The 23,268-nt window shown below is 36.9% G+C and overlaps 2 protein-coding genes and 1 long non-coding RNA gene across 3 annotated transcripts; 2 read left to right on the forward strand and 1 right to left on the reverse strand.

The window, feature by feature from the left end:
• Nucleotides 1-5,532: 5,532 nt before the first annotated feature.
• On the forward strand, nt 5,533-10,765 carry LOC103512725 (protein phosphatase PHLPP-like protein). Its single transcript, XM_026826120.1, has 8 exons — nt 5,533-5,597; nt 6,847-7,065; nt 7,194-7,404; nt 8,272-8,382; nt 8,947-9,044; nt 9,404-9,470; nt 9,720-9,758; nt 10,736-10,765. The coding sequence occupies exons 1-8, from the start codon at nt 5,533-5,535 to the stop codon at nt 10,763-10,765; spliced, it is 840 nt and encodes a 279-aa protein (XP_026681921.1).
• Nucleotides 10,766-21,006: 10,241 nt separating this feature from the next.
• On the reverse strand, nt 21,007-22,024 carry LOC108252808. Its single transcript, XR_001809594.2, has 3 exons — nt 21,845-22,024; nt 21,500-21,554; nt 21,007-21,043 (listed from the first exon to the last, which is right to left on the reverse strand). It is a non-coding gene; the product is annotated as an uncharacterized LOC108252808 (long non-coding RNA).
• A 237-nt stretch (nt 22,025-22,261) lies between these two features.
• Nucleotides 22,262-23,177, forward strand: LOC103512726 (protein DENND6A-like). The gene is made up of 2 exons (XM_008477503.1): nt 22,262-22,458; nt 22,958-23,177. The coding sequence occupies exons 1-2, from the start codon at nt 22,322-22,324 to the stop codon at nt 23,175-23,177; spliced, it is 357 nt and encodes a 118-aa protein (XP_008475725.1). The 5' UTR covers nt 22,262-22,321.
• The last annotated feature ends 91 nt before the right edge of the window (nt 23,178-23,268 follow it).

The following is a 23,268-nucleotide window of genomic DNA, read 5'->3' on the forward strand; positions in this document are numbered from 1 at the left end:
GAGATAACCTATAAGTGAATAGAATATACCTAGTTTATCCTGTTCAAATAAGACTGTTTTCCTTACCCCAACAGAGTAAAGCGTCTATCAGTCAAAACTGAAGTCTAAAGTTCTAAACCAAACAGTCTAAAAGGTAAAGAGCCGACTTACTTATTTTGCAGAGGAAGAAACCTCGTCTGTGGACGAAGATTACAAAATCGACCTCGAAGACGACCAAGACAGTGCGGAGGGTCTAACAACAATAACAACCCCAGCAGTCTAAACAAGGTCTCGTATATTTGATGGGTTAAAGAAAAATACATACAACTAACAATTCAGTAAAAAGACCTTGCTTAACTAGGGGGAAAAAAAAAAAAAAAAACTCGTACTTTCTTAGAAAAAAAAATATTTAAAACGGTCATTAGTTACTGTAAAATCATGCCCTAAGTAGTCCTATTTTTTACCATTTCCAAACCCCTATTTTTTAGTGACCCTTTTTTTTTTATTTCAAAACGTGATAATACACCACCCTGTAAAGACTGGAGGGCTTTTCTTTGATTTCTGATTATCGCTTCTGATTTTCTATTTTTCCCGTGGATTTGAAAACATGATTTAGAGCATCAGGGAAATTCAATAATATAGCACTTTGAACTCTCTTTAAAAATCCACCGATTTGGGGTAATGGCAATTTACCCAAATAATAGTTTTACGTTTCACCATTGAATTTAGGTTTTGTTTTATTTCCCCTAAAAAAACTATGAACTTTTACCCCCTTTTTCTCTTTCTTAGTCCTTTATCGTTTTATAAGGATATTTTGACGTCACGGCAACCATTATAGGATTCGTATAAGCTTAACCCATCCTTTAGGGCTGTCTGGCCCTACACCTAAGCCTCAGTTTGGACTTTTTGTGTATGACCATTATAGGAAATAGTTATTCAATGATTTTAAAGGTTTTTCTTCTATATATTGCGAATAACTTTTGGAAAGAGATCACAGAGATAACCTATAAGTGAATAGAATATAGCTAGTTTATCCTGCTCAAATAAGACTGTTTTCCTTACCCCAACAGAGTAAAGCGTCTATCAGTCAAAACTGAAGTCTAAAGTTCTAAACCCAACAGTCTGAAAGGTAAAGAGACGACTTACTTATTTTGCAGAGGAAGAAACCTCGTCTGTGGACGAAGATTACAAAATCGACCTCGAAGACGACCAAGACAGTGCGGAGGTCTAATATCACAGTATCTGGTTTCCTATCATTTATTTTGACAGAGATGTATTTTATTTTTTGCCATATTCGCCTAAAAAGAATTCTAGATAAACTGATATAATTACGGGCAGTAAAGGTTATAACATTGGAAATACCTAGGTTAAATACTTTGTGAAAGGAATTTCTTTGAAACAGATTTATTTACCAATAAAAGGTACGAATCCTACAATAGAAATTTGACAAAGAAAGCCCGGATACATATTACTATTGATGAATTTATTTAATTTTGACATCCTTTGTAAATACTATTTTCCTTAGGTTATTACTTATTACATACCGGATACATATTGTAAAGTACTAAGTTAGAAACAAGTTGTACTTAAAATTTCCTGCCTGCCGATACGGCCGAGCCGTGAGCATAGGTCGAGAAGGCATTGCTTCCGAGGCCAGTGGCCAAGTTAGTACTACTTTGAAATTCCGGAGGCCAGGTTGGCTTTAAAATTTCTGATTCCGGTGGTTATAGTCTTTCTTTCCAAGGTTGAGTTCGTACAAATTTAAAATATCCTTTTTAAAGCTTTCAAATTTTGATTATTTAGGTAGAACCCTGATGTTGGATAAAATTTTGTTTCGGATATACGAATCTAGCTCTTATCTAATATTCAAAGACCATATATACCTAGCATAATTGCTTTGGCTCCTCAGTCCTCATCCACTTGTTCATGGCCTAATGAACCTTTTTCTCAATACTCCACGAGTAATTCCGTGCAAAACAAAATTCCATCAAAATTCAAATAAAATCATCGTGAATCGTAAGACTCCCTATTACACTGAATAATATGGGCATGATGCGATATCCCGTATATTCCACTGTCGTAGCTTCTGACTAAGTGCCGAAAATTTTGGTGATTGTATTGAAAAATCTCGGAAAATTATGATGGATTAAGTAGGACGTTAACTCTCATTACGAACTACAGCTCTTGCTCGAATAAAAGCATTTTCTCTTATCTCGGGGGTTTTCTCAAGTATCTATTGATAAGCATGTAAAATCTGAGAATGAAGAGACAAGAGCTTTGTCGAAATCTTCAAACTACTTCAGCTTTGAAGACTTGGGGAAGAAACTTCCAAACATCCTGATTTTAATTTTGTGCTATCTTTATAGCAGAGGAAATATTGCCCATCAGTATATCTACAGTCCTACTCACTCAAAACACAATCGGTCGGTATAAAACTACATAAATATCAAGAATGCTATCCCTGTTTTCTCACGTACTTAAGAGGAAGTTAAAAACCTCTAATGCCATCAGTGATCATTTTCACTTAGCAAAGGAAAAGGTGAGAAAAATAAAAATCTCTCTCAGTTTGTTTCCTTCGTCCATTAGGTCTTCACCCTGGACAATCTAATTTTCTCCTCTTTGCGTCTCTCCTTCCTTCTGAAACTAATTTGTCTCTCTCGTAGCTATTGCTTTCCGTAGAAAGTAGAAACCTATCTAATGGTTTTTCACTCTCTTACCTACCTATCTTTTTTTCCCCAGGCCCGGATTCGATTTTGGGGGGGGGGGGGAATAAGTACATACACCAGGTTTGGATAAGTCTTTCTATGGGGACAGACAGACGGACGACACCGAAGCGAATACAATAGCCCGTCCCTTATACCTTTTTTTATAAAGGACGGGCTAAAAATCAACAATATACCCACCTACATAGCATAATTATTATAATAGGTAAATACTAAATAGGTATGTATAATATTGTTTTCATCATGACTTGACCAATCTTTTGATGCCAATCATTCGCTAAACCAAATAAAAAATATTGCCTTTTGGCATACCTTATTAAAGTTATGAATATTATTATTTAAATACTAAATAGGTATGTATAATATTGTTTTCATCGTGACTTAACCAATCTTTTGATGCCAATCATTCGCTAAACCAAATAAAAAATATTGCCTTTTGGCATACCTTATTAAAGTTATGAATATTATTATTCTAGGGGGCATTAAACTTAGAATAACTTTGTGCAGGAGAGCAGAAACGTACGTTTCAATTCCCAATACCAACCTATAGCAAGATAGGCAGGTTTCCAAGTGCAATACTCGAGGTTGATGTACTCTTGGCCAGGGCCCAGGGTTCGAATCCCTCATGCTGGGGTACTTTTTACCAAATGAGTGCAAACAGAATACCTACATATGTCATTTTACTTGGAAACAAAGGCCAAAAAGTTAGGCCTTAGCTTTTATTTTGTATTGTAAATAAAGCTCATTCAATTGAATATGTAAAAAAAAACATCCTGATTTTAATTTTGTGCTATCTTTATAGCAGAGGAAATATTGCCCATCAGTATATCTACAGTCCTACTCACTCAAAACACAATCGGTCGGTATAAAACTACATAAATATCAAGAATGCTATCCCTGTTTTCTCACGTACTTAAGAGGAAGTTAAAAACCTCTAATGCCATCAGTGATCATTTTCACTTAGCAAAGGAAAAGGTGAGAAAAATAAAAATCTCTCTCAGTTTGTTTCCTTCGTCCATTAGGTCTTCACCCTGGACAATCTAATTTTCTCCTCTTTGCGTCTCTCCTTCCTTCTGAAACTAATTTGTCTCTCTCGTAGCTATTGCTTTCCGTAGAAAGTAGAAACCTATCTAATGGTTTTTCACTCTCTTACCTACCTATCTTTTTTTCCCCAGGCTCGGATTCGATTTTGGGGGGGGGAATAAGTACATACCTACCATTATAATCTGTAATAAGTACATGTAAGCTAGTAGAGTACATCTTTTCATGCTGGGTGATGAAATCAAACACTCTCGTCCATGCTGTTCAGACCTACTTGGGAGTTTGGACAGTTTGAACTTTGAAATCTCAAGTTTCTCTGCCTCTAATTAGATACACTCCCTATTCCCCACTTAGTATATAATTATGAGCCTGGCTCATAAAATGAGATTCACATAGAAATCTACAGCTACACACTATCATGATACGATAAGTCGATAAGATAAATCTATTTCGAAAAAGTAAAAAGTCGACAACCTCGAGCAATTTGGAACGAGAGTGGCACTCGGTGATTAATTTTCATTCCATTGGAAATGGTTTCATTTTACACATTTTGGTTTCATTTTATATCTCGATTTTTAATGTATTTTTCACGTCTTTTCAGAAAGGTGGAGATTATCGTATCAATGACCTATAGGTAGGTACCTAATGCCCACCACTCACCCTTAGACCGTCTGGGTGTGAGTGGCAAGTATAATAATGAGGAAGCTTCCAAGAGAGGCTGTGTAGGTAGGTATAAGACTTGATATTTTACATAAATTAATATCTTTAAGTGTAGACATATTACTTTTTTCTTAATTATTAAAAACGAGATAGACAAAACTCTATGGTTAAATAGGGTATTTAGGAGCACCAGAATTTATCAGGGGTCAATTTCAGAAAGGTACTTATGGTGTTGTATAGTTACAAGCTTCAGATGAGTGAAATTAAGGAACAATTGTAGCTTATAATTACAACAGCATATGTATAACCCAAGTATTGGCACAGGTGTAAGCTTGTATTGCTAAATCTTTGTAGTTGTAAATACTTACAAGTGATGGCAATTCATTGCTTAGACTTAGATTCTAACTTCTACCTGCATTTAATTAAGTAGTAACAGCTGTGTTGTACTGTTGTAAACTTGTGTTTCATGTCACCTGATACACAATAAACTCAATGGAGGATATAAGCTAGTTAGAATGACACATGGCATTGTGTAAGGGACATTGAAGAGGTTGACTATTATTTATCTAATACCCATGTATGTTTACTTAAGCACATGGTTTTACTAATGCTTAGGTTAAGTCTTGGGTTTTTTTTACAATGAATAAATTTGGTTCTCCTTTACTTTACACTTAAATTAGGTACTTGCATTGTCCCTAGATTTTCAGGAACAACTATGTAGGTTCAACCATTTCAACATACACGTGATTAAACTAGGCAAAAGTCAAGGATGTTGATGTGATAGAACTGTATAGGTATTTATTAGGTTTATAGGAAATTTCCGGATTCCTGAGGTATAAGGAAGAGGGAGACAGAGGGAAGGATGTGGAGACTTGGAGAGATTGATGGAGAGTAAGGAACAAGGAAGAAAGGAGGGAGGGAGTAGGGAGAAAGATAGATAGAGACAGAGAGATGGTGTAAGTAAGACGAGGAAAGAGAGACAGACAGATAATTATTTATATTTATTTGTTTAGGTAGATAATTCAGGAAAAAAATGGGAAGAAAAACGGAAAAGAAAAAGAAAAGTGAAACACGTTTACATCGAGACATGGAATGTTAGTCATGCAACTGGTTACGAACTACAAGATGAATGCAGAAGATACTGGGGGACAGAGTGAAAGATAGAGTAAGTTTACAGAGATACTCGTACGTACTGTAAGTACTAGGGGGCATTAAACTTGTAATAACTTTGTGCAGGAGAGCAGAAACGTTTCAATTCCCAATACCGACCTATAGCAAGATAGGCAGGTTTCCAAGTGCAATACTCGAGGTTGATGTACTCTTGGCCAAGGCCCAGGGTTCGAATCCCTCATGCTGGGGTACTTTTTACCAAATGAGTGCAAACAGAATACCTACATATGTCATTTTACTTGGAAACACAACCGTAATTGACATTCAACTTGGAGTCAGCCGTCATGAGGGCCATGTTGTCTTTGACATTAATGAAATCTCTTGACGGAGAAAACGGATCGTGGGGCGCTGTTAGGGATTCTTAATTGTCATATAAGACTTTACACACCAAACAGGAGCTATCGCCACACATTTGACAGTTGTTTACCCCACGGTTGTGCCTCTTCTTCTTCCTATTATTATGGTCATTTTTTTAAGAGGTTGGATAGAGGAAACTTAAAAAAAAGAAGACTGTAGATCCATGCCTATCCTTTGAGATTCTTTGAGATCCATGCCTATCCAGGAACGGAAAAGATCGGTCAGAAAATTTCCACCCTGGCCGGGATTCGACTTCAGCACCTCCGGGGTGAGAGTCAGTGCTCTTGACCACTCGGCCACAGAAGTGGGCCAGAGGAACTACTAGTATTTTATTATTTTTCTTATTCCAGTGTTTGGTATGGCCTTTATTTTCACATTCATACAAGAACGGTACACACTACCCATCTATCCGGGAACAATCAATGTTCCAAAGGATAGGTGGGTTGGAAATTCTGAACAACCGTAATTGACATTCAACTTGGAGTCAGCCGTCATGAGGGCCATGTTGTCTTTGACATTAATGAAATCTCTTGACGGAGAAAACGGATCGTGGGGCGCTGTTAGGGATTCTTAATTGTCATATAAGACTTTACACACCAAACAGGAGCTATCGCCACACATTTGACAGTTGTTTACCCCACGGTTGTGCCTCTTCTTCTTCCTATTATTATGGTCATTTTTTTAAGAGGTTGGATAGAGGAAACTTAAAAAAAAGAAGACTGTAGATCCATGCCTATCCTTTGAGATTCTTTGAGATCCATGCCTATCCAGGAACGGAAAAGATCGGTCAGAAAATTTCCACCCTGGCCGGGATTCGACTTCAGCACCTCCGGGGTGAGAGTCAGTGCTCTTGACCACTCGGCCACAGAAGTGGGCCAGAGGAACTACTAGTATTTTATTATTTTTCTTATTCCAGTGTTTGGGATGTGCTAAGCGGTGAGGAAGCTGTGGCTGAAGTGAGAAGTGTGAGCGAACCCGTCCTAGCGGCCAAGAGGATACAAGATCTTGCCCAGAGCTACGGCAGTGAAGACAATCTGAGTGTACTCGTGCTACGGTTCCAGGGATCGGAGTTCGACTCTCGAACCCGAGACGCGAAATTGTCTTCCATGAGGAAGCTCGGAGTTCAGGTGAGTTGGTGATTGAATCAACCGTAATTGACATTCAACTTGGAGTCCTCCGGGATGAGAGTCAGTGCTCTTGACCACTCGGCCACAGAAGTGGGCCAGAGGAACTACTAGTATTTTATTATTTTTCTTATTCCAGTGTTTGGGATGTGCTAAGCGGTGAGGAAGCTGTGGCTGAAGTGAGAAGTGTGAGCGAACCCGTCCTAGCGGCCAAGAGGATACAAGATCTTGCCCAGAGCTACGGCAGTGAAGACAATCTGAGTGTACTCGTGCTACGGTTCCAGGGATCGGAGTTCGACTCTCGAACCCGAGACGCGAAATTGTCTTCCATGAGGAAGCTCGGAGTTCAGGTGAGTTGGTGATTGAAAAATAGAGGTTTGATGGAAGTTCGAGGTAAGAGAGACAGGGGAAGACTGAAAATGAAATATATGGACAAAGTGATACAGGATTTGAAGGAGAAGAAGTTAGAAGTCAGCCACGCCCAAAACCGAGAGGCATTTAAGAGGTTGATTCAAAATGTCGACCCCACTTAAGTGGGAACAGAAGTAGTAAAAGAAGAAGAAGAAGATAGAAGGAACTGTACGTAACTGCTAAGATCTTATCGTTCCGAAATCGAAGAGAGAAGGAAGACAGGATAGGAGAAAGCCAGCCAGTTCCGAGAACGAACATTATTCGTTCAGGATACAATCCGCCCCGGGCGGGAATTAAACCCGCTGCCTAGCGCTTACAACGCAGACGCGCTACCAATCAAGCTAACTAGGCTGGCAATTGTTATTGTTACTTCATTGACAACGTTCAGTCACTCATCTTCCAATCTTCCAGGTCCAGGAAGGTGGCTGCTGCCACAGAGTTGCCTCCTTGATAAAAGGATATCCCTAACCTTCTTTACAGCTCGAGGGACTGGCAATTGTTAAGTTAACATCATTGACAACATTCAGTCACTCATCTTCCAGGTCCAGGAAGGTGGCTGCTGCCACAGAGTTGCCTCCTTGATAAAAGGATATCCCTAACCTTCTTTACAGCTCGAGGGACCCTTGTTAACTTACTGTGATAGAACTAAAAAGAACTGGGCATACTACAGAACAGACCACACGAGACTAATGTAGCAGTTGTTTCATTGTTACAAGAAATAAAAACGGCGAAGATACAATCGATGAAATTACATTTTATTAATAGCTATTTAATTTTTCAAGTGGTTTCTTTATATTGTTTTTCAGGATCCCGAGTGCCCATGGACCATAGAGTATGACAGATCCTCACCCAGTGGTCAGAGTGATCAAGCTAGCAGTGGGCACACTGCTGTCATGACAGATACCATCTATAACAAGGTACCTACCTACATTCTGCCCTCCCCCTCAAGGTGTTTAAACTTCCTACCTTGTATAATAAGCTCCTCAAGTAGCCCACCTCTGTGGACGAGTGGTCACGAGCACTAACTCTCAACCCGGAGGTGTTGGGTTCGAATCCCCGCCAGGGCAGAAATTTTCTAACCAGATTTTTCCGTTCTTGGATAGGCGTGAATGTAAAAGAAAACTTCCTACCTTGTATAATAAGCTACTCAAGTAGCCCACCTCTGTGGACGAGTGGTCACGAGCACTGACTCTCGACCCGGAGGTGTTGGGTTCGAATCCCCGCCAGGGCAGAAATTTTCTAACCAGATTTTTCCGTTCTTGGATAGGCGTGAATGTAAAAGAATGTGCCTTGAAGTACCGAGGCACAATTTTTTTTTTTTTTTACTGTAGTGAGCACTTGCCTTGTACGCGGGAGTCCCAGGTTCCATAAATTTTGTGACCGAACGTGCTAACTTCGCTTTTTTAAAGAATAAGTAGTTATGAACAGATATCTTCTTGCTTTAATTCCTTCACTAATTCGATAATCACCTCTTGTTTCAGATGGACAAGTATAACTTTGGCGACAGACGCAGCAGTTTGGGATATCGGAGTAAATCTAGTGGCAAATCAATTGTAGATACGATGAGTGCTTCAGAAAGGTAAGCCTAGGTGCCCTAGGTACATCAAGGCAGACGCACTACCCACCAAGCTAACTAGGCTTGCAATAATGATTTTCATCAAATACGTATGAAAAAAAAAAAATCCCTTTGTAGTCCAAGCCCAATATTATATTCTATCAACTCTGCACATTACCTGCCTCGGTGGTGTAGTGGTCAAGGCGCTCGCCTGGTAAACAGGGGGATGTGGGTTCAATCCCAGCCGAGGTATGGAATTTTATCCTCAATATAATTCAAGAATTTGACCACAGTAATAGTAGTAGCCTACTGCTGGAGTAAAGGGACTTTTCAGTCCTATGCGAGCAGTATAAATAAGGTTAAGCACTATTATTATATTTCAGATCGGCGGCTACTCACTTGTCAGAGGAGCAGCTCCGATGCTGGGAGTACATGCTAGAGTCCTTAAAGGTTCGTCCAGAAGAAATTACTTTATTCAAAATCGCTTTTTTTTTACACCCAAAGGAACTCGGAAATTTTTTATGGCCTTTTTTTAAATTTGTAATGGTGATGATGACACGCAAAGTTGTATTTGAATTCGGCTCTGTTAGACTCCACGTCCCCCAAAAATATTTTTATAATGGTGATGATGACACGCAAAGTTGTATTTGAATTCGGCTCTGTTAGACTCCACGTCTCCCAAAAATATTTTTAAAACAGCAAAATGATATCCTGGCTTGCTTCAAAGGTACAGTGAAGGTAAGTGTAAGCAGGCGTCCACAACGGAGAACCGTAAATCGACCCTCGCCTAGTACCGATCTAAGAGAAAATTTAAAAAACCATGCTAATGATAGGTAGTATCGATCCTCGCAGAAAATCAAGAAATTGAGCTGAGTATTTTTTCTGCGATGGTCGATGGTCTCGGCGAGAGTCAATGTAGTCTATATCGCCGTTGCGTTGTGGCCGCGCAGTAAGGAGAAAGAACCCAAATAGGTAGGTACCTAGATTTATACATTATGACACAAGTTTACAACAGTACAACACAGCTGTTACTACTTAATTAGGTGCAGGTAGAAGTTAGAATCTAAGCAATGAATTGCCATCACTTGTAAGTATTTACAACTACAAAGATTTAGCAATACAAGCTTACACCTGTGCCAATACTTGGGTTCCAGTTTGGGATATCGGAGTAAATCTAGTGGCAAATCAATTGTAGATACGATGAGTGCTTCAGAAAGGTAAGCCTAGGTGCCCTAGGTATATACATTATAAAAAAATATTTTTAAGAGGTCATTCCACTCATTGAATTCGCAGTTGTAGGTAGGTACCTAAAAACACAGGATGGCATGACTACCCAGCGCGGCAGATGAAGGGGTATGACTTTCAATTTTTTTGGCCTCACGGAAAGTCGAAGCATGACAGTAGGTACCTACCGATTTATTACATTATTTTTCAGATACCCATTGCTTCGTAACCTAGGTAGGTTCAGGCTCCCGGGAAAGTTTTAACGAGATGCTTCGAAGGGACAGGGTAAAACAGCAAATTTTGAAAAACGCAGAGCTTATTAGGCTTTAGTACCTGCATTAGCTAGGTATATAATTATGCACCATTGTACCTAAACCTACCTAGTTTAGATTGGTACAGAAGTCATTCATTCGGTTTATTCACAGTATTCTCTTCTCTCGGGTCTTGGCATTCTCTCGCTCTGGAACTATTGAGTATTCAACTATTCACAGGTTACCGAGACTCAAGAGTTCATTTCTTGAATTTCTTCTCATTTCTCATTTACAGTAGAGGAGGAGAACTATCGATAGTCGGCGCCATCGATAGTTATCGATATTTTTCAAAAAAACTATCGATAACTATCGATAGTTTTCGATAGTTTTTTTCATTACATATTTCCCTTGTTTCTAAAGGTCTTATCCCCCAAAAAGACCTATCCTAATCTAATTTAAAGAAAATTATTAACTGTACACGTATTAATTTAGGTCACAGGGTTTTATTTCAACATTTTTTTATTATTATTTTATTATTTTTTTTTACAAAATATATATATTTTTTTTTTTTTTCATAGATTTGTATACATCTTTGTTTTTTTTTTTTACAAGAGATTGTTTGAAAATTTGGTACTTGTGCAGAAGTCACGTCCATAGAATATTGCTACCAAAGGAACTGGCACAAACAAGCAGTGACCCTGGTTATTATAGGGTTAGGTTAAATGCAAGAAGGAGTTTTCACAATTAAAGCAGTGATTAGTGTTATTATAGGGTTAGGTTAAATACAAAAAGGAGCCTTTCTTTTCCATGGACGTGACTTCTGCATAATTACCAAAAATTTAAACAGTCAAGTAGACATAAAAGTAATGTATGTAATTATAAAATTGAAGTGGTTGGGTGGAAGAGCTCTTCCAGGAGAACCCTGCCACTCAAAGCCATAAAAAAAAGACACCTGTACAACAATGCCAGTAATGCCACATGAGTATAAATATGATTTTGAGGTAGAGTGATCAAATAGATAGAAAGTGTATCTCGTACAAACTAGAAAGCTACACATAAATCTGCCTAAAATTTATCTATCTACTTTTATTCCTCAAACCAATCTCAGTGGTTAGTGGAGTGAACTTTAGATGTGGATTTGGAGGTTGGTGGTTTGAATCAAAGTCAAGTCAAAAAGTTTAGCAAGGTGTCTTACCTACTTAATCAGGGAGTCAGGGACTAACATGTGTGACAAGCATTTATCAGGGTTAACACAATATTAAAATTCCCTCCCACTTTTACTTACTCATCACAGAGTAAACAAGGCAATTACCAATACCAATCACAAAAGGTTTTTATTTTTAGTAAATGAGTAATTTGCTTTATTATGTACTTGCAGATAAAAAAGCATAAATGAACATGTAGGTACCCTGCTTCCAGTGCTTACTCATTCACTATTTATTCCATTTATTTTATAGCTACCTGCCTATCAAAATTATATTGATAAAATTTAAATTTTGCAAAAATCTAGGGACAATGCAAGTACCTAATTTAAGTGTAAAGTAAAGGAGAACCAAATTTATTCATTGTAAAAAAAACCCAAGACTTAACCTAAGCATTAGTAAAACCATGTGCTTAAGTAAACATACATGGGTATTAGATAAATAATAGTCAACCTCATATGACGTCATCGCCTACGGGAGCGTATGCCGTGACGTCAAAGTTTACGATTTGCCGGTATTTTTTAAATCGATTTATCTCGGGATCTAGAAGTCGTAGAAGAAAAAGGAAAATTCCGTTGGTCCTCATTTTTCCTGCTCTATGACTTTGAAACATCACCCAAGCGCGACTGATATTTATAATTTTATTCTAGCAGTTACAGTTTACAGTTAGCAGTTTTTCATTTCACCTTAAATTAACCAAGTGAGTGATAATGATAAGTTTAGTTATGTCATTTTCACTTTGGTTGGTGTTTGTCCCTAATTTTTCGTCTGCCAGACCACCTACTTGATTTATAACTGATCTTGAAGAAAGCGAGCTATTGAGTAGCTGTTTCAGACCAACTGCTCTCAACTGGTTTTACAAAGGTAAGAGAGATTTTGGTACTTACCTAATCAACTGTTGAACCTAGTCAAGAGTGATATAGATTCATTTGACTATCACCCGAATTTGGATCATTAACATTTTCTGGGGAGATACTACAAAGGCTTATATCATAGTATTACCCTTGTTGTTTTCTTTGGTAGATCTCCTACCTTTGAAAGTGTAAAATTTACTTACATTTGAAGTGTGTGGTTCAACTATTCACAGGTTACCGAGACTCAAGAGTTCATTTCTTGAATTTCTTCTCATTTCTCATTTACAGTAGAGGAGGAGAACTATCGATAGTCGGCGCCATCGATAGTTATCGATATTTTTCAAAAAAACTATCGATAACTATCGCACCTACAAAACAAATCAAAAAGCAAAGCTAAAAGGATCCATTACCGTTTTTGTGTTCTTTTGACTTTTTTTTTTCTCAGTTTTTATCAATTTTACTTATCAGAATGAAAAATTGTTAGTTGCTTTTATTTCTCCAAATTCTTGTGTGTTTTATTTGATATAAAAAATAGTGACCGCGTTATAACTAGAGGAGGAGAACTATCGATAGTCGGCGCCATCGATAGTTATCGATATTTTTCAAAAAAACTATCGATAACTATCGATAGTTTTCGATAGTTTTTTTATAATTCATATTTCCCTTGTTTCTAAAGGTCTTATCCCCCAAAAAGACCTACCCTAACCTAATTTAAAGAAAATTATTAACTGTACACGTATTATTTCCCTTGTTTCTAAAGGTATTATCCCCCAAAAAGACCTAACCTAACCTAATTTAAAGAAAATTATTAACTGTACACGTATTAATTTAGGTCACAGGGTTTTATTTCAAGTATTGCAAATCCTGTAAACATGACCTTTTTTTTTACTTTTTTTAATTATCAGAAGAAAAAAAACATCATGATACCTTTAGGTACCTCTTCATAAAAGGTAGATAGGTACTTTATATTAAGTTAGTATAGATTGCTACTTCTTTTACGAGTGTAAAATATACCTAATTATTATGTAGGTATTTATAGATTGCTACTTCTTTTACGAATATGATTATATTTATGTAGATTAAAATAACTATTGAGACTTCTAAATTGACACCTCTATACTAAAAAAACACTTGGATTATGAGAGTTGTGTAAGTGTGCTCACTGAACCACTGAAGAAAATCAGCGAACCAAGCATTTTTCTAGTACTGCTTGTACATTAGAGTTGTTAATCTTACTCACAAATTGAAGTACCTTATGGCTAGGTATTTCAGATAGACCCGCGACCTACAGCGCTTACAAGGCAGACGTTTCATGAATGTATCTTATTATGCTACTTTTTACTTTCTTTATCCTATAGGAAGTATAGGAAGATTCGTAGAAGCTCAACCCGTCCTTTGGGGCTGACCAGCCCCTACACCTAAGCCTCAGTTTGGGCTTTTTGTGTGTGACAACACATCCTATAGGAAGGAAAGTAATGTAATCGGGTCAAATTTTCGATGTTCAGTTTTTAGTGCCAAAACACGTTTTGAGGTCCCTAGAGCCTAAATCCAAAGTTTCAGCCATTGGTCCGTGTGTTTGATTTTTAGTGCCAAAACACGTTTTGAGGTCCCTAGAGCCTAAATCCAAAGTTTCAGCCATTGGTCCGTGTGTGTGTCTGTCTGTCTGTAAACAAAATATCTCGAGAACGGTAAGAGCTAGAGACTTGAAATTTTGTATTTTATTCCTCCAAAGAGATTCCGCTTTAGACGTTCACACTTGCTGCCATAGGCCACTTACTCCACTTAGGTATTTTCAATGGTTATCTTAAAGAGGCCGTCGGAGTGAAATTTTGCTTTTAATTTTTTTATGAAAAATTCCAAGAATTAAAAAGTGTGTGAGTTAGAACTTTACTGTTAAAACTCCTTCATTTGTATGAATAAATGGATAAATCCACTGTGGTATACCAGTTCAAGAATTCTCATTTTGATATTCTCCACTGAAAACGGAAACCGAACCTGATAGGTACATGGTGGTCCATGCTGTCAGATAAATATAATCACTGCTGAGAACCTGTTTGTTTTCTCCCAGTGCAGTTTAATACCGAACTTAGCAGAAAGTTCAATATATAGGTACCAGAATACTCTGGCAATAGAGGTACATACAAACAAATAGATATCTCTATACGTATACCTAGGTCAGGGGTTTCCAACTTCCATAAATATGTGTATGCGGGCCACATGCTACATTGGGAGGTACTTCCGGGCCACATATATACAATTGTACATAGGGGAGCATTGTAGGGTCCCCCCATCTTTTCAGAAATGCAGTCCGATCGAATTTTGAGCGCCGCGGGCGAAATTTTTCAAAAAGCATTCTCCTAATTATTTACATTTAGGTAAATTTGTACAAATGGTGTGGCGGGCCGCTAATTGGAAACCCCTGACCTAGGTACTAGGTATTGGTATCGGTAGGCATGTTTGAATCTTTAGCATGCAGCCATGCACGATGCACGTCTTGTAAACTTTTCAATTTTGCATTCCACATTGAGCTATGTACCAACAAGGTACAAAATATTGGTAATACCTAGTAGCCAGTAGGTAGGTATCATGCAAAAGATCGAGCTATGACACGGTGAACACCTTTCTTTCTGTAGGTATTTCTGTATAGACGTGTCTGCCTTATAAGCGCTACGCCGCGGGTTCGATTCCCACCCTAGGCGAACTTTATCCTAAACAGATATAGGTATACGTTATACGTAGGTACTCGTACTTATAAGGTTCGTTTAATTTCGGAGCGACTGCATGGCATCTTCTATCCCAGGAGTTTCCAACTAGCGGCCCGCGGGGCACATCGCCAGACAATTTTGTGGCCCGCAAAGCTGTCAGGGTGAGTCCCCTAGGGCTTGATTTTTGCTCTTTTATTATGGACTGGACTCTGCAACCCAAGTATTGGCACAGGTGTAAGCTTGTATTGCTAAATCTTTGTAGTTGTAAATACTTACAAGTGATGGCAATTCATTGCTTAGACTTAGATTCTAACTTCTACCTGCATTTAATTAAGTAGTAACAGCTGTGTTGTACTGTTGTAAACTTGTGTTTCATGTCACCTGATACACAATAAACTCAATGGAGGATATAAGCTAGTTAGAATGACACATGGCATTGTGTAAGGGACATTGAAGAGGTTGACTATTATTTATCTAATACCCATGTATGTTTACTTAAGCACATGGTTTTACTAATGCTTAGGTTAAGTCTTGGGTTTTTTTTTACAATGAATAAATTTGGTTCTCCTTTACTTTACACTTAAATTAGGTACTTGCATTGTCCCTAGATTTTTGCAAAATTGAAATTTTATCAATATAATTTTGATAGGCAGGTAGCTATAAAATAAATGGAATAAATAGTGAATGAGTAAGCACTGGAAGCAGGGTACCTACGTGTTCATTTATGCTTTATCTGCAAGTAATAAAGCAAATTACTCATTTACTAAAAATAAAAACCTTTTGTGATTGGTATTGGTAATTGCCTTGTTTACTCTGTGATGAGTAAGTTAAATTATTAAACTGAATTTACATACTTATATAAAAAATAGATTTATATTATATTATCTTGGGTGGTTAAAATAATAATGCATAATTATTATTTTTTGATATAGAGTAATATTAATTTTTATTTTTTTATTACCTATTTAATATTGTCATTTTAATTTTTGAATTGAATAAAGTGCTATTTTACTTATAAAGCATTAAGGTGTACACATCTATGGTTAAGATTATCTACCAATGACTAAAAATTTAGGTGCCCCTTTTTTTCATTAAATGCTGAAGCACAAGCAGGTAAGTAAGTTCTGCAAATACAAAAGTAAAATGAAATATGAGTAAAAAAAGACTGAGTAGTTAAATGGTGTCATGGCTATAGATAAAAATATAAACTCTCAGTTCACAGGGTGTGATGCTATCAACTAGGCATTAATTGCTGAAGCACAAGCAGGTAAGTAAGTTCTGCAAATACAAAAGTAAAATGAAATATGATTAAAAAAAGACTGAGTAGTTAAATGGTGTCATGGCTATAGATAAAAATATAAACTCTCAGTTCACAGGGTGTGATGCTATCAACTAGGAACTAATGAAATAATTTGTACATTTCAGCACCAAAAATATGAGAAAATTGAAACAGTTACTTAAATATTATTTTGAACTTGATATACGAGATACATGGATAAATTTTGAACTATCGAACATTCTAACATCTATAAGTATCCATACCCAGGTGCAAAATTTGCCACAAACCAAAAGACCTATATAATTACCATGCTAGAGGGTATGTATGTACTAATAATATCTAACATTCTAACATCTATAAGTATACATACCCAGGTGCAAAATTTGCCACAAACCAAAAGACCTATATAATTACCATGCTAGAGGGTATGTATGTACTAATAATATAACTGAAGGATTAGTGGGTAGTTACTGAACCATCAGTTTTGAAAATATTTGGTGTTACTTCTATTTTTTTTTAAACCTGTGACTACAGATAAAATTTGGGTTCCTTCCTACTTTCTAATATTAGAAAAATATCAATTCCTAAAACAAACAATCAGATTCATTTCACTCAAGTTGTTTGAACAACATTCAATGTATTCCCACTTTCTAAACTTTTTATAGATACTGATTCTAGTAAAGCTTTCATAGAAAAGAACTGTGCAAAAGATAATGCATAAGAATTTTTTTTAACCTGTGACTACAGATAAAATTTGGGTTCCTTCCTACTTTCTAATATTAGAAAAATATCAATTCCTAAAACAATCAGATTCATTTCACTCAAGTTGTTTGAACAACATTTAATGTATTCCCACTTTCTAAACTTTTTATAGATACTGATTCTAGTAAAGCTTTCATAGAAAAGAACTGTGCAAAAGATAATGCATAAGGAACTTCCTACCTTGTATAATAAGCTCCTCAAGTAGCCCACCTCTGTGGACGAGTGGTCACGAGCACTAACTCTCAACCGTCGTGTAGGAATGCATAAGTAAATAAATCTTTAGGTGGAACCTCTCCATTAAATCTATGAACACCATAGTCTGCAATGAAACAGCTCATTACAGTTGATATGCCATAGTAGTTGCCTGTACATATACTAAGCACTGCCAGAGATGCCATACATAGTAAATTGGATTGCATATGTACCTTGATAAGTTTAAAAAAGTGAGTTACAGGCAGTGCCATATGTAAAATAGAAATTCCAAGATCAATACCTGATGAGATGTAAAATTGTGTAGTATACAGAGGTAAGCCAATCACAATGGCTATATTCCATAGTTTATAATAAATATTCCGCAGTTTAATTCCATATTTGGGTGATCCATATGTGATAGCCCCAAGAATACCTGACATTAAATAAAGTGAAAAACAAGCATAGCCAAATTGAGAATTTTCAGGCAATTTTCTCAAAGACCAGAAAGATATTCCTGCCAAAAATACATGGGGAATGGCAGTACCAAAAGAATGGGACATGATTTTGTTGAAGCAGGCTTCTAAAAGAGATGGTTATTCCATGAGACTTCTCCGTAGGAGAATAAATGAACAATGCTTTGTTGACTACCAATAAATGGGATTGGTGTGAGCTACTAAACTTTCTACTTCTTTTGGTAGATAATTAAAAGCAAGGTAGAATTCTTTACTATTTTGATGCTAACTGAGTGGTCTGGTGCCAGACTTGCCTAACCCACAAATTTGAAAATTTTGAGCTACCTCCATTAGGAGCAAGTACTAAAAAAGATCTATTCCCAGCATCGACAACTATGTTTCCAAATAAAATTCTTCATTTCAGGGAATACTTCATTTTCAGGGTTTTAAAATTTGGCCCAACTTTCGATACGGGACGAAACGTGCAGCCTCCGTGGGTATCACACTCTGAAGATCCCGGGTTCAAAACCGGCAGAAGTTTTTTCGGGTCTGTGCATCGCGATTGAGTGCCCTTAGCCTCGTGAGGACAATGGAGTAGCTACTTTGAAAGATTAGCGACCAGTGGCGATCTTAATACGGTAGTGAAATAGTGAACCCCTTAAAAACACAAATCGGGAAATATGGCCAAGCTATCCAAAAAATGTCGGCCTGTAAAATGATTTTTACTTTCTATTAAAATGAAATGAGATAGCATTGCAATAAGTCAAGAAAATCGTTCTCATATTTCAATACGATTCCCCAAGTCTGTTTACCTCCGCTTCGAAAATTTCAGAACAAAATGGAAACGGCAGAATCAGTTGCGATTAGAACAGCTCAGAAAGCAAGCAAGTACAGAGAAAGACATTTTGAATCACGTAGTCCCAACAAGTCAAGCTGAGGCCTGTTATCCACCAGCATTCTTATCAACCGCAGCAGCAATATTCCGGAATGTCACCTATGTACACCGATGTCAACTTTAGGCCAATAATATCCCGAGTTCAAGACTCACATAAAGTTACCTTCAACGAAATAAACTTGTTATGTAAATAAAATTGCAGTCAGCTTAGTTAGCCTGGATGGTAACGCGTCTGCCTTTGTAAGCGCTGAGTCGCAGGTTCGATTTCCGCCCCAAGCAAGCTTAATCTTAAGCAGATAGGGTTCGAGCTCGGAATAGCTGGCTTTCTCCTATCCTGTCCTTCTCTCTTCGATTCGGGGGCCTGGATGGTAACGCGTCTGCCTTTGTAAGCGCTGAGTCGCAGGTTCGATTTCCGCCCCCAAGCAAGCTTAATCTTAAGCAGATAGGGTTCGAGCTCGGAATAGCTGGCTTTCTCCTATCCTGTCCTTCTCTCTTCGATTCGGGACGAAACGTGCAGCCTCCGTGGGTATCACACTCTGAAGATCCCGGGTTCAAAACCGGCAGAAGTTTTTTCGGGTCTGTGCATCGCGATTGAGTGCCCTTAGCCTCGTGAGGACAATGGAGTAGCTACTTTGAAAGATTAGCGACCAGTGGCGGCATTATTAGCGTGAAAAGATTTAATACCCAAAAAGAAGTGAAAAGACTATCCAGCTTTATCACAAATAATTCATTATGAAGATTTTTTTACAGTTGTTATGTAAAGTGGTTTTTTAAGTAGTACTTTTTTGTAATTTTTATAGACTAGGTAAAGTGCTACTAATAATCTCAAGATTTAAGGTCTCATTCCCCCAATAGAAATTTTCAAAGACCAGACTCTACATCCAGATTCTTGAATAAATCAGCTACTGCTGTTTGAAAACGTAGTAAATGAGTCCTAATAATTCGTTGTAATTTTGGCACATCGCATTATCAGTGTGAAAAGATTTAATACCCATAAAAGATGTGAAAAGACTATCCAGCTTTATCACAAATAATTCATTATGAAGATTTTTTTATTTAAAGTTGTTATGTAAAGTGGTTTTTTAAGTAGTACTTTTTTGTAATTTTTATAGACTAGGTAAAGTGCTACTAATCTCAAGATTTAAGGTCTCATTCCCCCTATAGAAATTTTCAAAGACCAGACCCTACATCCAGATTCTTGAATAAATCAGCTACTGCTGTTTGAAAACGTAGTAAATGAGTCCTAATAATTCGTTGTAATTTTGGCACATCCACTAATGAAGAAAAATGTTTATAGTAAGACATATTGCATACACACACTAGTTGCTAGGCAGCTATAAAAAATCATTTCCCGGGAATCTTGATTTCTAAAAATTTGATTAGTTCTGGCAGTCGATCGACCTCTTTCTTTCCTAAAAATTCACTCCATTGAGTAGGGTAAAATAAATATGGATGTGCAATATTACTGCAGAAGGATATCAATTTTCAAGTTTTCATTAGGTATGAATTACTATGTAGGTATCTTTAGATACATATTTCTTAATTTATTCATATCTTTGTTTCATTTCCAATTATACAGTCATATTGTTTAATACTTTTGAAATGTCTTTCTTTTCCGACCCATCTTTAGCAGATTTTTTCAACATCAACAGAGGTTTTTTTCGATGATTTTTTTTTTAGGTAAGTACAGATTTTATTTGAACTTCTCTTTTTTATCTCAGTATTTCGTATCAGGCTAATACTTGTTTATTAGGTGGTATGAATAAAAGTGTCCCCAAAAATAAATAACTTAAATATAGGTATGGCAATAAGAAGACGGTAGTATGTCTCTGAATATTATTATATTTTGATTATTAGGTATCACAAAATAAAGGAATGGCAGTCGTTAGCTTGACGTATACAGGAAAGGAATACCGTAAATGAAGATCAAGATACATGGCCACTACAATAGTGTGAATCCACTTAAACAATAATAGCTCAAGTATTACAACCAGATAACATGTGTGCCTGCCTAACTAGGTATCAAAAAGACTTACCTAAACTATCTGCTGAACTAGAAGCCACATTGAATGTTCCTGCCAGAAGTTTGGATAAAACCACCTGAGGAACTTTGCAACCTCATCCAATCAATTCAGCAAACTTTGTCAAGAGGAAATCTTTCCTTAGGTTGTGCTGTTCAGGATTGAAGTCATCAATGTTTTCTGTGCCTGTGAAATAATAATCATAAATTTAAAATCATTAATTTATAGGACAACTTTTTTTCACCCTTTAGGTATGTTCAGGAAAAGTACTAATAATAGGGATTATGTCTGCTATAGATTAAAATTTAATTATACCTAAGTAGGTATGTAAATAGCAAATAAAACAGTGAGTCCTGAATTCAGGCTCTTTTGCAGACAATTTATAGGACAACTTTTTTTCACCCTTTAGGTATGTTCAGGAAAAGTACTAATAATAGGGATTATGCCTGCTATAGATTAAAATTTAATTATACCTAAGTAGGTATGTAAATAGCAAATAAAACAGTGAGTCCTGAATTCAGGCTCTTTTGCAGATAAGATCATGTAAACTATAAAACTGGGCCTAGAATGACCAGATTTGGGAACTAGGTGTAACTATACACCAATTGAAGTTCACCAAAGCCTTATTGAAGATAAACTTACCATTAATTTTTAGAAGGTTTGCCAATGCTTTGAAGTTTTCCATGGCTTCTCAGTACTGTAAGCCAAAAACACACATTAATAAGTACATATGTTTAGTAAAGTCACTAACCTCTTGCCTATAAAAGTGCCATTGGGATAATGGGATTTATCATGTCAAATTAATGTATTGCCCAGAAGTTGGGGTTAACATTCATATAGTACAGACTATCCCTGAATAAAATCTAGGGAATATGGACAAGGGGAAGAGAAGAGATGAGGACATTGTTAAACAACAGTTAAAAATAATAAATTCATGTTCCACAAGAAAGTTCTTATTGTACAAGTTACTCATACTCACTTACTCACCTTTCTTCTCAAATCAGTATCAGTGTGTCTTTCTTTATCACAAGGTTCAGGAAATTTATCTAAATGATGGTAACATTAAAATGAGTGAGGTCTCATTTTAATGGCCGTATGGTCCTTTTTTTTAGAATAATCAGAAATAATGAGGCAGATAAACAGTACTAATTTTATTTTTTTAGGTGAAAAAATTATCAACCAACATTTTATGAAATTTTGAATTTTCGCGCTCGCGCCTTATCGTTTTGTTTACAAAAAAAACCTGGGCTTCACTTTTTGTACTCACGCCACTGATTTTACCTCCTTGAACGACCTTGAATGGAATGTCATTAGGCCTGTTTTTTATTCTGATGTAACTGATGTGAGCATCAACATTTGAATTTTTTGTGTTTTATTTTCACTTCCCCACCCTGGCATACGCATTATTTCCTCAATGATCCCAGTAGAGGCATTCAGTCCTCGCTACAATGTTCCAAATTCGAGATGGACGCCTTCCATAAATTTTCTTCCCTGTTTTCCCACGTCCACCTCCTGTGGGAATTGGTTCTCACTTGTGAACCCATCATTGTCATGACATCTTCCCCTGTGATTAGCTCCCAAATGGTGTATTTCTTAGTCAGGTTAGAAAACTTTTCTAGCTTCTTTGATTAAATAACTGTCACATCATTAGGCCCGTCTCTCATTGGAAACATAGACGCGCGACTTTTAGAAGCGCGTAGGGGCCTATAAAATCAAAACCTATAAATATGATAGAGACATAGTCTGGCTGGGGGACTTTAAACAGGGAGTATACCAGCCTAAATTTCCATTGCTAAAGAAATAGCCAAGGTTGAGCGCGAAGGGCATCCACTCCTAAAATTTGTAGCCAAAACCAAATGTTAGCCCAAAGCAATCACACTAAATAGGGCTGATTGAATGGCTGGCGAAAAACGCGGACCCCGTTTGTACACGGGAAAAGGCGAAGAAAAAGAAGAAAGTCTAAATAAATTTAAAAAAAAAAAATAAACTATGGGAAGCCGAGATCTGCAATCAAGCTGTACTTAAAACTGTTGAATAGCTTTTTTATGAAATGTATTAAATTCAAATAAATTACTTAAAATGAACTTGTTTTGTTTTCAGTTTGATCAACCCTCTGATCTACTTCGCCGAGTACCGGCCCTACTTTACCATTCATGACAGCGACTTCAAAGACTACACTTCCAAAACCAACACAGTTCCTCCTGCCATTCTGGGCGTCACCAATCCTTTCTTCACCAAGACCTTGCAACATTGGCCACATATCATTCACCTGGACAAACATGTTTCAGGTAATTACCGTTCACGTTACAGATATATGTAAAGAGCGAGTGAGTTGTAAAAAAAGAACCAATATTTTCCGCGGACTCTTCAAGTATTTAGTCAATCAGTAGGATCCTAACTCCCTATGGAGT

The sequence above is a fragment of the Diaphorina citri genome, unplaced genomic scaffold, assembly GCF_000475195.1.
Source record: "Diaphorina citri unplaced genomic scaffold, Diaci psyllid genome assembly version 1.1 scaffold877, whole genome shotgun sequence".
NCBI classification, from domain to species: Eukaryota; Metazoa; Arthropoda; class Insecta; order Hemiptera; family Psyllidae; genus Diaphorina; species Diaphorina citri.